The sequence below is a fragment of the Gambusia affinis genome, linkage group LG13 (assembly GCF_019740435.1).
Source record: "Gambusia affinis linkage group LG13, SWU_Gaff_1.0, whole genome shotgun sequence".
Taxonomy (NCBI): Eukaryota; Metazoa; Chordata; class Actinopteri; order Cyprinodontiformes; family Poeciliidae; genus Gambusia; species Gambusia affinis.
Window position 1 is genome coordinate 7,076,384 of NC_057880.1, and position 13,188 is coordinate 7,089,571.

The 13,188-nt window shown below is 38.8% G+C and overlaps 2 protein-coding genes across 2 annotated transcripts; one reads left to right on the plus strand and one right to left on the minus strand.

Moving 5' to 3' along the window:
• Positions 1-2,665: 2,665 nt before the first annotated feature.
• Positions 2,666-6,598, minus strand: fbxo5 (F-box protein 5). Its single transcript, XM_044135885.1, has 6 exons — positions 6,316-6,598; positions 5,091-5,658; positions 4,786-4,956; positions 4,559-4,649; positions 4,096-4,260; positions 2,666-3,318 (listed from the first exon to the last, which is right to left on the minus strand). The coding sequence occupies exons 2-6, from the start codon at positions 5,615-5,617 to the stop codon at positions 3,058-3,060; spliced, it is 1,215 nt and encodes a 404-aa protein (XP_043991820.1). The 5' UTR covers positions 5,618-5,658; positions 6,316-6,598; the 3' UTR covers positions 2,666-3,057.
• Positions 6,599-8,203: 1,605 nt separating this feature from the next.
• Positions 8,204-13,029, plus strand: mtrf1l (mitochondrial translational release factor 1-like). The gene is made up of 8 exons (XM_044136015.1): positions 8,204-9,219; positions 9,706-9,785; positions 9,937-10,041; positions 10,150-10,228; positions 11,479-11,642; positions 11,996-12,113; positions 12,284-12,420; positions 12,608-13,029. Exons 1-8 carry the CDS (start codon positions 8,823-8,825, stop codon positions 12,818-12,820), a joined length of 1,293 nt encoding a protein of 430 aa, XP_043991950.1. The 5' UTR covers positions 8,204-8,822; the 3' UTR covers positions 12,821-13,029.
• The last annotated feature ends 159 nt before the right edge of the window (positions 13,030-13,188 follow it).

The following is a 13,188-nucleotide window of genomic DNA, read 5'->3' on the forward strand; positions in this document are numbered from 1 at the left end:
AATACACTGAACAAAAACAGCTTCCTGTTTGATCAGTTGTGATTTTTCAATATCTCACAATACATAACTTGGATGAGTAATAAGAGCATTAATCAGAGACTATCATCTGGAAAAGCTGTAGAGAGCCACAGCTTGGGTAGGAATCTCTCATGGCAACTATTCTAGTCGACAAGAAAAATTTCCCGTTTGTAGTTTTTCGCGTCTTATTTAGAGCAAAACAGAAGACAAAGGAGTTCTGAATGTAAGTTCTCCCCTCACTGCTCTTTGCAGTTGCAGCTTCCTGGACAGTAGGGGGTGCTGTGGAAATTTATAGCTGATTTTTCTCCTTATAAATCACTGAAAGTGAACATTTCTGTTCCTGTTCACTTCTGGACTGGTTATGTTGAATCTTGAAGTTATAGTAAACATGTCCTTCATGACTACATAAAAGAAACCAAGGAAAGTCTTAAAGCTAAACCTCTTGCCTGTTTTTAAACTGATCTTGTGACGATTCAATCATGGTAATCAAGTCTTAAGCACAAAAGACTTGTGCTCTTTATATTTAAAAGAGAAATATAATGTAAACCTAAGGCTTTTGCTTAGTTTAATATGACATGTTTTCCAAAAATATAGCAAAGAAAACTCAGAAATACTGCATATTAACTTTGGAAAGCTAATATCATGTTTTAAATATACTCGACATAAAAATTGCTTTAACTTTTTTCTTTTTTTCACAAAAAAAAGTAGATTCTATTGTTTATTTGCATTGATTCAACAGCTCAATTTGGTGTAACGTTACGTCAAGCTACGAGATCTGAAACTATAAGGGCTCCATCCTCCAATTAACCCAGAGTTTGGAACCGTTAAAGATAAAGTGAGCTGTGACACCGCCACATTAATAAAGACAGAAGAAGAAGAAAATGAGAGCTGACTGCTGCGAGCGTTTGTGATCCCAATAGAAGCAATTCTGCTCCGAGAGGCAGAGAAGGGAGAAAAATGGGTCATCTTGCAAATGTCAGGGGTAAACGTCTGGTGTCAGTGATGCTATTTGTAGATTCATAACTCATCTGAGTGATGGGGGAAGAGGAGGAGAGCGCGGATTCATCCCACCCTGTTTGAGGGGAAATTGCTAATATCCTGGGAGGAATTTCTCAAAGCGTACAGAGTGATTGTTTTAAGCAGGTGTTTTTCAAAAGCTGCAGGTCAGTGAGATTTTATCACACAAAAGCCACAAGATTTTTTATTTTAAACTCATCCAAGCTGAATAAGAAAGGCAATAAAGTAACAAAGTGCATTCAATAAATGTCTGCTTTGCAATTATTGGAAGGAGTATCACAATAAACAAGTAAGATTTAACCAGGAATAATTCTCACTAGCAAGTGTAATGGCGTTTTTTTCTGGACTCAGAGGTCATTGACCAATATTTACATGTGCTACACCTCAAACTTAGATGACTTTTTTAAATGCAGTGTGAGAAAGCTCCACAGAGAGCCTCCCAGCCCGAGAAGGTCTGTAGAAGGGCCAGTTCTTCCAGCAGGAGCTGAAATGCTGGAAGAACTGGCCCTCATGCTTTATGTATGAGCGTAATTGAAAAAGAAAAAGAAGTGGATAATTTAAAAGCAGATTTTAGTGTGTATGATGTCCTCTTTCGTATTGTCATTTTCTAGATGGACAAATATCAGTGATTTTGCTACTGATCACAATTTGTTTAAATTAGGGAGCGAGTTGTCATTTTTTGAGAACTTTCAGCCAACTTCGTGTTGTCATAAATGGTCGAGTTAAATGATTTTATTTTACGCATCAGGCAGAAGGCAGGCATGTGTACCAAATTGAGTTTAACCCCTAAAAGGAAAGCACAATACAGTTAATTCATGAAAAGGAGGCAAGGCCAAGTTTGTGTGGGTAACTATTTGTAATTTGATTATCTGAAGCAATTTGTGACCAAAAAAAAAAAAAAAAGAGAGAGAGAAATGTATAATAGCGCAAATATTTTCTTATACAATACATGTCAGACACAATGAACGATGCGGTGTTTAGAATGTGTTATTGGAAATCTTAGCTAACTTTATGTACAACCAATATTTTTTTTTTTTTTTTGCACGGCAGCATAGAATGGAACCTGATCTGTACATTACGTTTCTAAAGTGGCTTGTCATATTGTGCCCGTTTCCCCCCATGCCACCCCCAAAGAAAATCTGGCAAAAAATGGATAACCTTGCCAAAAAAAATTACTAAGGGCATTACTTTAGGTAGGTGACAATATTGTAGATAAAAAAAACAAATTTAAAAAATCTTGCGACTAAATGGGTCAGAGAAATTAAAATTAAGAAGAAAACAATACTGCCCTCTTGTGCAATAAGCTCCAATTTTCTTAAGACTTCCCAAATGTGTTCACTGTCAAACTGAAAAACTAATTATAAAGAGGGCGATAGTTATTCTTGTCAGTATATTGAAGCTTTTAAAAATTTTTTTTAGAAAAATACAAGATATTAGCTGTGAACCTTTAGTCTCTTATTTCAACTCCAATCTCTTTCTACAGCTCATATTTATGTTTGCCATATTGAGGAACTGATGCCAGCAACTGTCAACACTGGCTGTTAAAATTCAGCAATTTAAAGTGATTAAGTTGGAATCAAGCAGAAATACCTTTTGTTGTTTTTGAAGCTTTGGAGAAGGAGAAAAAAACCACAGCACAAGAGATTTTATCGAAAAATGTATTTACAAATAGATTATATAGGTGCAGAAAATCTGAACAAGATCTACTACAATAAACATTTATTTAAAAATGCCTCTAAAAGAAAACTTTAAAATGTACTCACATTTATTCTGTTTTAAAAGGCAATAAAAATGTACAGTTTAAAGCTCAACATTTTCTATAGCTTTTTTTGTGAAAAAAAAAAAAATCTCTATATATATATACAATAAAAGTCGCTGCTCACAAGCAGCAATGATTTCCGGTAGATTTCCCCAGCTGTGCTTCAAGTGCTCACTCATCTCATGCGATCGGAGTTCGGCATGCTACAGTCATTTATGATGCCGTTCTCAAGATTGATGTCAAGTCTTTTGAATCAACATTTATCACAAGCGCTTGACGTTTCTCTTGCTGCGAGCGCTGCCCGGGGTGATGTCTGTTTCTTTGGAGGAAGCGAAGTGGAGATGGGGTTTGACTGTCCGGCAGGGGGTGGAGCCATGGAAGGGCTCCTGGCAGCGAGTGCAGAAGTCAAAGAGGCAGCTGGACCGAGAGCATGTGGCCCTCTGGGCCTCGGCCAAGTGGGTGGCAGGAGACCCGCAGCGCCTGCAGGAGCGCAGAGACTCGTGCCGCTTCAGAGTGCTGGCGGCCTGCAAACGAGACAAAGATCAGGGTTGGTGAACGACAAAATTCTTGGAAGAGGGTTTGTCCACTCTTCCTCCCCTACAGTAAAATTCAGGCATTTTCTGGGTCCAGCACCAAACTTTGGAGATAAAAACAATACAAAAGAACTAAAGACAGTTCTAATTCATACATTATATTATTTATGACTGTTAATGTCTTGGATTGTAAACTAAAAGATAGCAAAATTGTGTGTTTTGGAATGCCTCTCACAGACACACATTTTACATCCAATTGATCCAAGAACAAAACACAAATTAAAAACAAAACAAAAAAAGAACCCCCCCATTTTCAGTAAGGTTTCGTGTACAACATCCCAGATCAATAAGTCACTGAGCCATTAGGAATAATAAATATTCATTATATTGAAACAATCTAAATAAATTCTTTTAAAAGTACATGACCTTCCTTTTCAAATTAAATGATTTAAATACAATATACAAAGAAAGTAAAAATCTTAAAAATGTTTGTGAGGTTTTCTGGCATTTAGCAAATGGAAATAATTTTGGTGATCCTAAATAAAGAAAATTAAAAGCTTAATCTGATTTAACTTCAGACACTGAGGGGGAAAAAAATGTGTAGGCCTGTTTATTAGGTTAATGAAAATATCTAGTTTCGACTGTAGCTTTCAATCAAACTTCAGGACGTTTTTACAAAACCGCAGTTTGAATATCAAACATTTTCCAAACCTTAAACACCCAAGTCTTGCATTCTTCAAGGATTTAAATCACTAGCTAGTGACTTACTTGCACATATTGGTTGAAGCGTGTGCACTGTGAGGGCAAGCTGCTCTTCTGGCAGGAAGCAGTGCGTCTGGAGGCCACAGCCTGCATGCAGGACAGCACCACCCTGGATGCACCAGTGTCTCTGGTCAGACCGCTAGCAGGATTTCTCTGAGAGCTTCTCGACTCCTAAACATTAAAAGTTGCGTTGGTTAGCATGGAAAAACACAAATCTAGCAGGCATGCTTGAAACTGAAGTATAGCATATCTGTTTAACCTTGTTACGTTACAACCATTTATTGTAATATTGTTTGGAACATTTAAAACAAATTTTTTTTTTTTTTTTGGCTATATTTTTTGTGCTTTCCTTGTTTCTGTTATGGGTTTATCTATCACAAATACATATTTTGTAGATATGAGAGGAAAAGTACAATATGCACAGCAACAGGTTTCCATATCATTTGGTTGGTTGTGTCAGTTTCCTCACCCTGAGAGCCTGCTCAGCCTGCTGACACCTCCTCGCAGCAGCCGAGTCCTCACATATAATTTTCTTCCACGTCTTGCTCACATTCTTACAGCTATAATGGAGAAAAACATGGGCATGTGAATGTAATCATAAAAATATGATATGTTACAATATACCAAGAATATCTTTTTTTAAATGAAGATTGTCTATCTTTTTTTCTTTTTCTCCCAAGGAAGAAATAAACTTACCTTATGAGGTCCAAGTCTCCCAGCAGAGCCAGAATGTCGGTCAGGATGCCTTTCATGTTCCTTAAAAGCAGAGATGTGAACACGTCGACGTTCTCCAGGCCGATTTGTCCTCCGATCACACGATCCAAAGGATACTTCTCTGCTATCTTTGAGATGATGCTAAAGTCATACCTGCAAAACACAGCATTTAACCATCACTAAACAGAAATTACAAGAAATTCCTCCTGAAACACAGACCAGTGTGTGATAATGGCAAAAATAATCAGAATGGTATATGGAATGTTTGAACTGAATTAAAATATTACCTCCTATTCTTCTTGTAGCTCTTTGTGAGCTCCTCACAAACAGCCTCCTGGAATCTTAAAATGGGCAGGTTGGGGGTGGACGACAGAGCTGCTGTGCTCCTTCCATGATGATTCACAGGTGTGGAAACTGCCAGAGATCCTGAAAAGCTGATTCTAGTCCTTTGCTGGCGTTTTGAGGGGGAATTACTTGAGGAAAGCCTTTTCACCTGGTGTGTCTGTTCTTCATCTCCATAATGATCAATATGACTATTCTGCAAAGATAAATAACCGCTGTCCTCAAAGTATTCTTCCAGGGCCCCATCTTGCTCTCTGCCAGTGTTGTTTTCTTTGTTGTGAACTGCACTAGTGGAGAAGAAGACATCCGTCTGTTCAGCTGGCCGATCCTGAGATTTAACAGGGGCTGGCTCTTTTTTGGGGGAATCTTTGACATAGAGTACTTTAGACTCTGCAGCAGGTGCTGCTGCTTCTGTTAATGGGCTTTTCTCCATCGTGTTCCCTTTAGCAGACTTGCTCGTGGGACATTTCATGGCACTTGAACAACGCGTGCTCTGACTGAGCTGTGTGATCTCTGTAGAGACACAGAAAGAGGAGTCATGTCAGGGATCGTGTTTAACTTGTGGACGTGACTGACGCTCATCAAGTAGCATTGCTTCTTTAGAACAAGTCTAAACTCTCACAAACACATCAGCGGGACACGCAGTACATGCTAGAGTAAATCTTCAGGTACAGCAATCATATAAACTAACGGTACACGTCTTAAAGCAAAAGTTGATTTTGGCGCGATGCGGATTTGGCGGAAAGTTTTTCTACGTCATCTTTAAGCTACGTTTGTTTCCCCCACAGCTAAACAGGGTTTAATATCAACGTGAAAAATAGGCTAAATCTCCCTTCATGCATAGGTTAGTGGATTTATTAATAATGCTTTTATTAATTCACCTCATGAGAATAAGGGGAATTGGAACGTAATACACGAACTCCATGCAAAGTAGCCTAGAACTAGGATGCAACTTAAACTCAAATTGCACTAAAGTAAAGTTCCTTGAAGCTTTCTCTAACATTTTTCATAATTTCCTCTTAAGTTGTGTACAAAATTGTAAACCAGTAGCGCAAGAAAACAGCACAGCTAATCATACTCTGTATTGCTAACACAAAACATGTACCTGCCTCAATAAAAATACAAAAAGGTCCGACTTTAACCTGAAAGATAATTAACAAAGACTCATACCTTGAGTTATTCTCCTAAAACAACGTCGAAGGCCTCTTGTTTCTGTTCTTTCAGCTCTCTCCGCGCCGCTATCTTCCCGGCAGAAAAGCCACTTGACAAAGTTAAAATCCTCTACATCTGAAAAATCCGCCAGTTGCGGCTTCTTATTTGAAATCCGTGCGCAAAGGCGCAAACCAATCACATTAAAGCAAGTGCTGCCGCTTTGCAGCACCAACCAATGAGATTTGTGGTTGAGCGGAAGTGGCGCAATTGGTGCAATTACATTGTATTCCGATGAGAAACGTATCCCATGGCGGATCCTCTTATCTATGCTTTTATCCCCTCCGGAGTGCCTACCCTTGCCTCAGGGTCATGTTAAAATGTGAAAAATGGGAGGACAAACTCTAAATTCAATCTGTAAATTGTAAATAAGAAAATTACAAAAAACCCAAACAAAAAGCAATCCAGTTATGTTCCAAACATGCACGTTTCTGGTTTGGCTTCATATTATATTTATAATACTCCAAATCTTGTGTAATACTACATAAAATAAGTTGGTCACTGTGTGTATTAATTAACAAATTCCACTGTTTGAACTGAAACAGCAACACAGCTGGGTTGGGATGGGCATTGCTACCTGATTATAGTCCCCTCTTAGTGGGAAAAAATGGAACAAAAGCTTATGAGAGCTCAGGTATTACTGAATTATGTCTTATCTTCTCAAGAGATTCAGAGCAAAGATAATGTTCTTTAGGCAACTTTTTTATATTACCTCTACATCACAAATCATTTATTTATATTTACCTTGGAAATATTTAACACCAAAAATGTTAAGGCTTTGCAGGCACAGACTTGTGTGACCTGAATACACAGCACAGTAGGGGCTACCTTCTCTAATTTTATCAGATATGTAAAATGTTACTGTGAAAAATAACTGTTGCCAGCTTGTGTTAGACAAACACTGGTAAGAAACTGTAAGAGACAGCAAAAAAAAAGTTCACACCGCAGCCTGGAATTCAAACATTCCAGGCTGCGGTGTGAACTTTTTTTTTTTTTTTTTTTTTGAAAAAGTTGCCATTTCTTCACACTGAAACCAGACAGTGAGGAAATGGGACAGGGGGTTGGAGTTTCGATAAGCAGCACTTTACACTTCATTCAAAAGTCTTCACTTAACTTTTGTGTATATGCATTGGAGTCAAACTGAAAGTAAAGCTCAGCAAATGTAGCCCAATTACGATCCCTCGTGATCTCATGTGTTTGTAAGAGAACTTTGCATACTGAAGTGCTTTTATGGTAATTCAGTGATAATCCCTAGATCTACCCTGTTCAGAGTGTATTTTGAAAGGCTACGTTGTCTTTTCAATTGCAGATATTGCAGATCACTCCATGGCACTCAGTAAGTAAAGCATGATATCGCATGCTTTAGCACGCAAATGCTTTGGAAATAATGGATACATTTTTGTTCATTCAAATAGTGCCTTGAATGAACAAGGCACTATATATATATATATATATATATATATATATATATATATATATATATATATATATATATATATATATATATATATATATATATATATATATATATATATATTGTCTTTGCTTGGCTTGCTTTTATTGTTTCTGGAATAAATGTAAACCAAACAAGTAAACCACTATGGCAAGTTGGTAGTTTGCGAAATTATTCAAAAAATATGTGGGTACTTTAGTGAATCAGCTATGCAGGGCAAAGGATATTAGTGGTGGAAAAAATGTTTTTATTCAATACTAAAATGATTCCGTTGTCATTAGCTCAGAAGATATTTTGCCTGATAATCCTTATTTTATGTTTTCATAGACTGAAATCAGGACGGCAGTGAGCCTAAAGCCACTAGCGCAATCACAAAAAATCAGCTTGAAAGAATCCTGCGCATGCGTACCACGACCAACATGTCTGCGCCCTTAGCAAGGTGGTGAAGGAGCTGCGTTATTTCACCAAGCGTTAACAACCATTTTATTGATAGTTTGAAGAAAATTTATGAATAAATTAAGTCCTGTTTTGACCACAACAATGTCTCCGACAAGAGGGATACACTCACGGTAGCTTTCAATCGTTTTACTAGCGCTGCAATACTTTTTCTTTACTCTGTCAATGATGTTATTATGTTTTCCAATTGAACCTAGTTATAATTACAACATTTCAACCGAGCTTCTTGTTTCATCAGTTCGTCTTGCAGCCGCAACTCTAAATATATGTTTGAATTTTTAGACTTTTTTGGCTATAGCTACTGAAAACGTAATTTGACTTTTAAAAAAGTACGTTTTATCAAATTAAGGTGTGTGTCGCCCCCCGTTCCCCCACGCCCTCCCACACACACTCTCTCTTGCAGAATTTAAGTTGTCGTCTTTTTATACACCTTGACCTCTAAAAACGCAGATGTGCAGTATTTTGGAGGGGGGCTCTATAACAGCATGCTCCAAAGGCAGATAAATTTAGACTCCGATTCCTTCACTGTTACAGAAAGAGAGATTAGGTAAAGTATACAATGGCTTCCAGGAGATTTGTAAGCTTTCTCTCTAGAAGAAGTGAGTGGGCACCCCGCTTCCAAAATCCTGGCAAAACTGTTTGCAAGCATTCCACTCATCAGTACGTAAGAAACCAAAGGCTTCTTCATACGGGTAAACCGGTCATGATGATGAAGCTGCTGTCGGTGGATGAGCTTTTCGCCAAGACATCCCTGCAGGAGCACCTGAAAAAGGTGGAAAAAGAATACGACGAGTGTTTACAGGCAGTCACTTACAGTGGCGCAGAAGGTGAGCGCAGTGAAGCTGACATGAAGACCAAGAGAACCAAAGTCTCCCTGTTGGCTCCTCTCATCCAGAGCATCCGGGAGCTGGACAAGAAGCAAAAAGAGGTCACGGATACGGAGACGCTCCTCAAAGGTGAGTTGGAAAGAGGTTTTGAGTTGCCATTCATTGAAGGATCTCTAAACCGGATCACATTCTACAGGATCTAGGTCTGGGGACCAGTAGTTGTGAGGGACAATTGGTTTTGAATCTGTTGAACCAACTGTGTTTATTTTATCATTGTTTTTGGACAATTAACCTGGTAAAAGGCTGAATTTTTTGCTTGAAATGTAACAACAAAACACTTGCAGTCATTACTTTGATGGAGATGTCTGTGGCAGATGGAAGAAATAAAAATGAACAACGGTCCTAAACATTATGAAAGTGTGCACAAGCTTTTACATTTTGCAGGTATTTTATGTGACAAATATGTTGATGTTCAGTTAAACGAAAAAGTGGAATTCAGAAAAATAAAAATGGAAAAAATTGAAAATTGGCACAAAAACCTCCCCCCCCACAATGGAATTTGGAAAATAATAAAACGGGTTTCACTGTTTTTAAACCATATTCTTGTCTTCTAAGATGATGATGCGTCACTACGAGAACTGGCTGAGCTGGAAAGAGAAAGTTGTCTTCAGGATATTCAAGATTTGAGGCAAAAGGTAAAACTAAAAGCTGAAAAATGAAGTAGAAGACCAGAAAACAGTGCCTTGGAATGTCAACTAATGTAATTCAGCAGCAGCGTTATTGTGACGTACTTTGTTTTTGGTTTTTCATAATACTTCACACTCATATTTCTCGTTGACCTTGCAGATTTTGGAGCTACTGATCCCAGAGGATGAGGTCGACATGAGCGACCTCGTTCTGGAAGTCACAGCTGGAGTCGGTGGTCAGGAGGCCATGCTGTTCACCGCTGAGGTCTGCTCAAGATCTTAGATAAAGACCCTTGAAACGTACAACTGGTGATGTAGCTAGAAAAGATACGCTGTTGGGATGTACAGCTGTTTGTTGTTCTTTCTCCCGAAGATGTTTGACATGTACGAGGGCTTCGCTCAGTACCACGGCTGGTCCTTCGACGTACTGGAGCACATGTCAAGTGATTTAGGTCAGTTGATCTTAATATTTTGTGCACGCAGTCTTGTAATTGTTCAGGCAAACTTTTAAGAAACGCATTTCCACAAGGCTTTTAGCTCTTTTATTGAAACCGCATTGTCAGATTTTACATGGTAATGCTGAAGACAGCAGTGCCACTTTTAGTTCAAACAGAAGTAAGACGGAGTTATTATTTGGATATTTCTCACATAAAGTGTTGTTGACTCCAGGAAGCAGGATATCAGCTGACCATCTGACCAAAGCAGTGCTGGAGATTGTACAATCAGCTTCAGCCCACTGCCTATGAAGTGAAACAGCTAGTCGTTTTTGCAGAAAATATAATTCAGTTCTTTTAATGCAAAAACTATGGTTGCTTTTAAAAGTAAGACTGAAACATTCACATGTTCTTAGTAGCATTCTTTCAGAACATTAAATGCTTTATGGGGTTTACACCAGAGTGTGTTTGTATTGAGTTATACTGTGGCAGATTACTTTTTAAGCTACATATCTCAGTTCAAACTTATAAAGGACGCCTATTTCCTTTTTTCCTCTATGATACCATCGCAGTAACTGCTAACAAACTCAAGGGGGAGCTCTTAGCTGTGGATCAAACTCCTAGATATAATTAGGCTCTTCACTCTATGTGGAATTGAAATACCTCAAGAAAGTTTTCCCTCGGCCTTTTAAACTCAACTAATAAAATATGACAGAAAACTAAATTTAAAGGTGTAGTTCAGAAAGTTTGGGATTAGTTTATTAGTTTAATGTGTAACCTGTTACAGATGACGCTCTTGTTGTGCAATTGATTTTCACACAGGCTTACTTTCTGCCAGGTAGTCACTGATCAGAAACACATCATTCATTCTCTCTCTGCGTTCCACACAGGAAGACCTTTGGTGACGCACCGCTTCCTCTCCCCTTTTTCCAGTGAACATATTGGTCGCATTCTGTGCAAGTGATTACATGAAATCGTGACAGTGGTTTGAAGGGAAATAAAAGTGGAGTTTCCATGAACTGATGTGAAGTTTTTTGTTGGTTTTTTTTTGTTTTTTTTTAAGGCTTTCGTGTTTAGCTTTTAGCCTCCATTACCATCTAATCTGAACTCATACTTACTGAAGGCATCAAAAGCATTGTCTGCTGTTGGTAGGATATTAACTGCTTAAAAAGTTTCAACAGAACCTGCCAGCATCTCATTGCAGTAGTTTGTTCTGATCCCTGAACTGGAACACATGTTCACGTAAAACCTTTTACCGATCCTACCAGGCGGACTGCGGCACGCGTCAGCCAGCATCAGCGGCCCGCACAGCTACAAGAAGATGAAGTTTGAGGCCGGAGTTCATCGAGTTCAGAGGGTTCCCAAGACTGAAAAACAGGGAAGGATGCACACCAGCACCATGACTGTGGCTGTGCTGCCCCAACCTGCTGAGGTACGGCTGAGCAACGTGAACACATGCTAAAAACATGAACAGTCCATACAGACAAATCTGAAAAGAAATCAGTGCCTAAAACGAGCGTGCTGTTTAGTGAATATGATGCATGTCAGTGGGAATTAGATTAGATTAGATGATTAGGGCCACTGAGGAAAAAAAATAGAATTCTGACTTTTTCTTTCTGGATTCTTCTGTGATCAAAAGTCAGAATTCTGAGAAATGTTTTATTTTTCTTTCTTTTCAGTGGCCCTAATTCTTTCCCCAAGTTTCTGCTTTCAGAAGTCTGTGCAGTTTCTGCAAGATTTTGTAGTTTGGCTGATTTTCCTCTGACTCACTCTTTTTCTTTTTAGATTTCTTTCACCATAAACCCAAAGGATCTGAGGATAGAGACAAAAAGAGCGAGTGGAGCTGGCGGTCAACATGTCAACACAACAGACAGCGCAGTCAGAATAGTCCATCTTCCAACAGGTAAAGCGTGTTACTGAAAACCAAACATAATGCATTTTTGGTTTGTTACTCGGAGGAACTTAACTTCCATGGCTGCTTTTACGTATCCCCACTGGAATTTGCAGTCATTTTGATTCTTAAGCGAAATAAAGAAAGGCATGCAACATTTAATATCGGCTTGTGTCCGTCAGGCTTGGTTGCAGAGTGCCAACAGGAGCGTTCCCAGCTGAAGAACCGGGAGAAAGCCATGAAGGCTCTGACAGCAAAACTGTACAGCATGAAGCTGGAGGAAGAGACCAGCAAGCGCTACAACCAACGCAAAGTCCAAGTGAGATTTTGTTTGTGTAAAAATAGTCTGATTTAATTGATGACAGATTTTAAAATGTTTGGTTTTTATACCTTACTGTTGACAAAAAAAAAAAGATCAAATACAATAACTTCTTGATGATGATGACACGTTTAAGATGTATGCAAATTGAACAAACATGCCGTGTCGCCTCCTGTTTCATTTTCAGGTCGGCACCAAAGGCAGATCGGAAAAGATCCGGACCTACAACTACGCCCAGGACCGCGTGACTGACCACCGCATCAGCATGACGGTGCACGACGTCAGGGGCTTCCTGTTGGGGGAGGACCTGTTGAACGAGATGAACTCCTCGCTGCAGGAATTCTCCAACCAGGAGACACTCATGGAGCTGCTGGAAGAGGCCAGTCAGGAGGAACCATGAGCATGGCCACTGATGGAGAGGAAACGTTTTAATGCAACACTGGGATATTGATCACTTGTACTCCACCTTGAATTCTCATTAGTATTTGCCACTGTGCATTGAACTGAAGTTGAAGTAGCTTCTTGAAATTGAAAGACTGTAGACCTTGACTCCATGGATTTGTACAAGTGAAAAGTTATCATTTTTTTTAAAGGCTTGTCATGATTTTACTTTCAAGTTTTTCAAATTGTCTATTCGGTAAGTGAAATTGGTAGCTGTTGTTTTGACTTCATAATTATGAAATACTGAGTGAAGAATGAAACTTGTTTCCTTGGCAGAACAAATGTAACATCATTTGATAAAAGGTCCCTTTATGAGGTGTAGTTCAA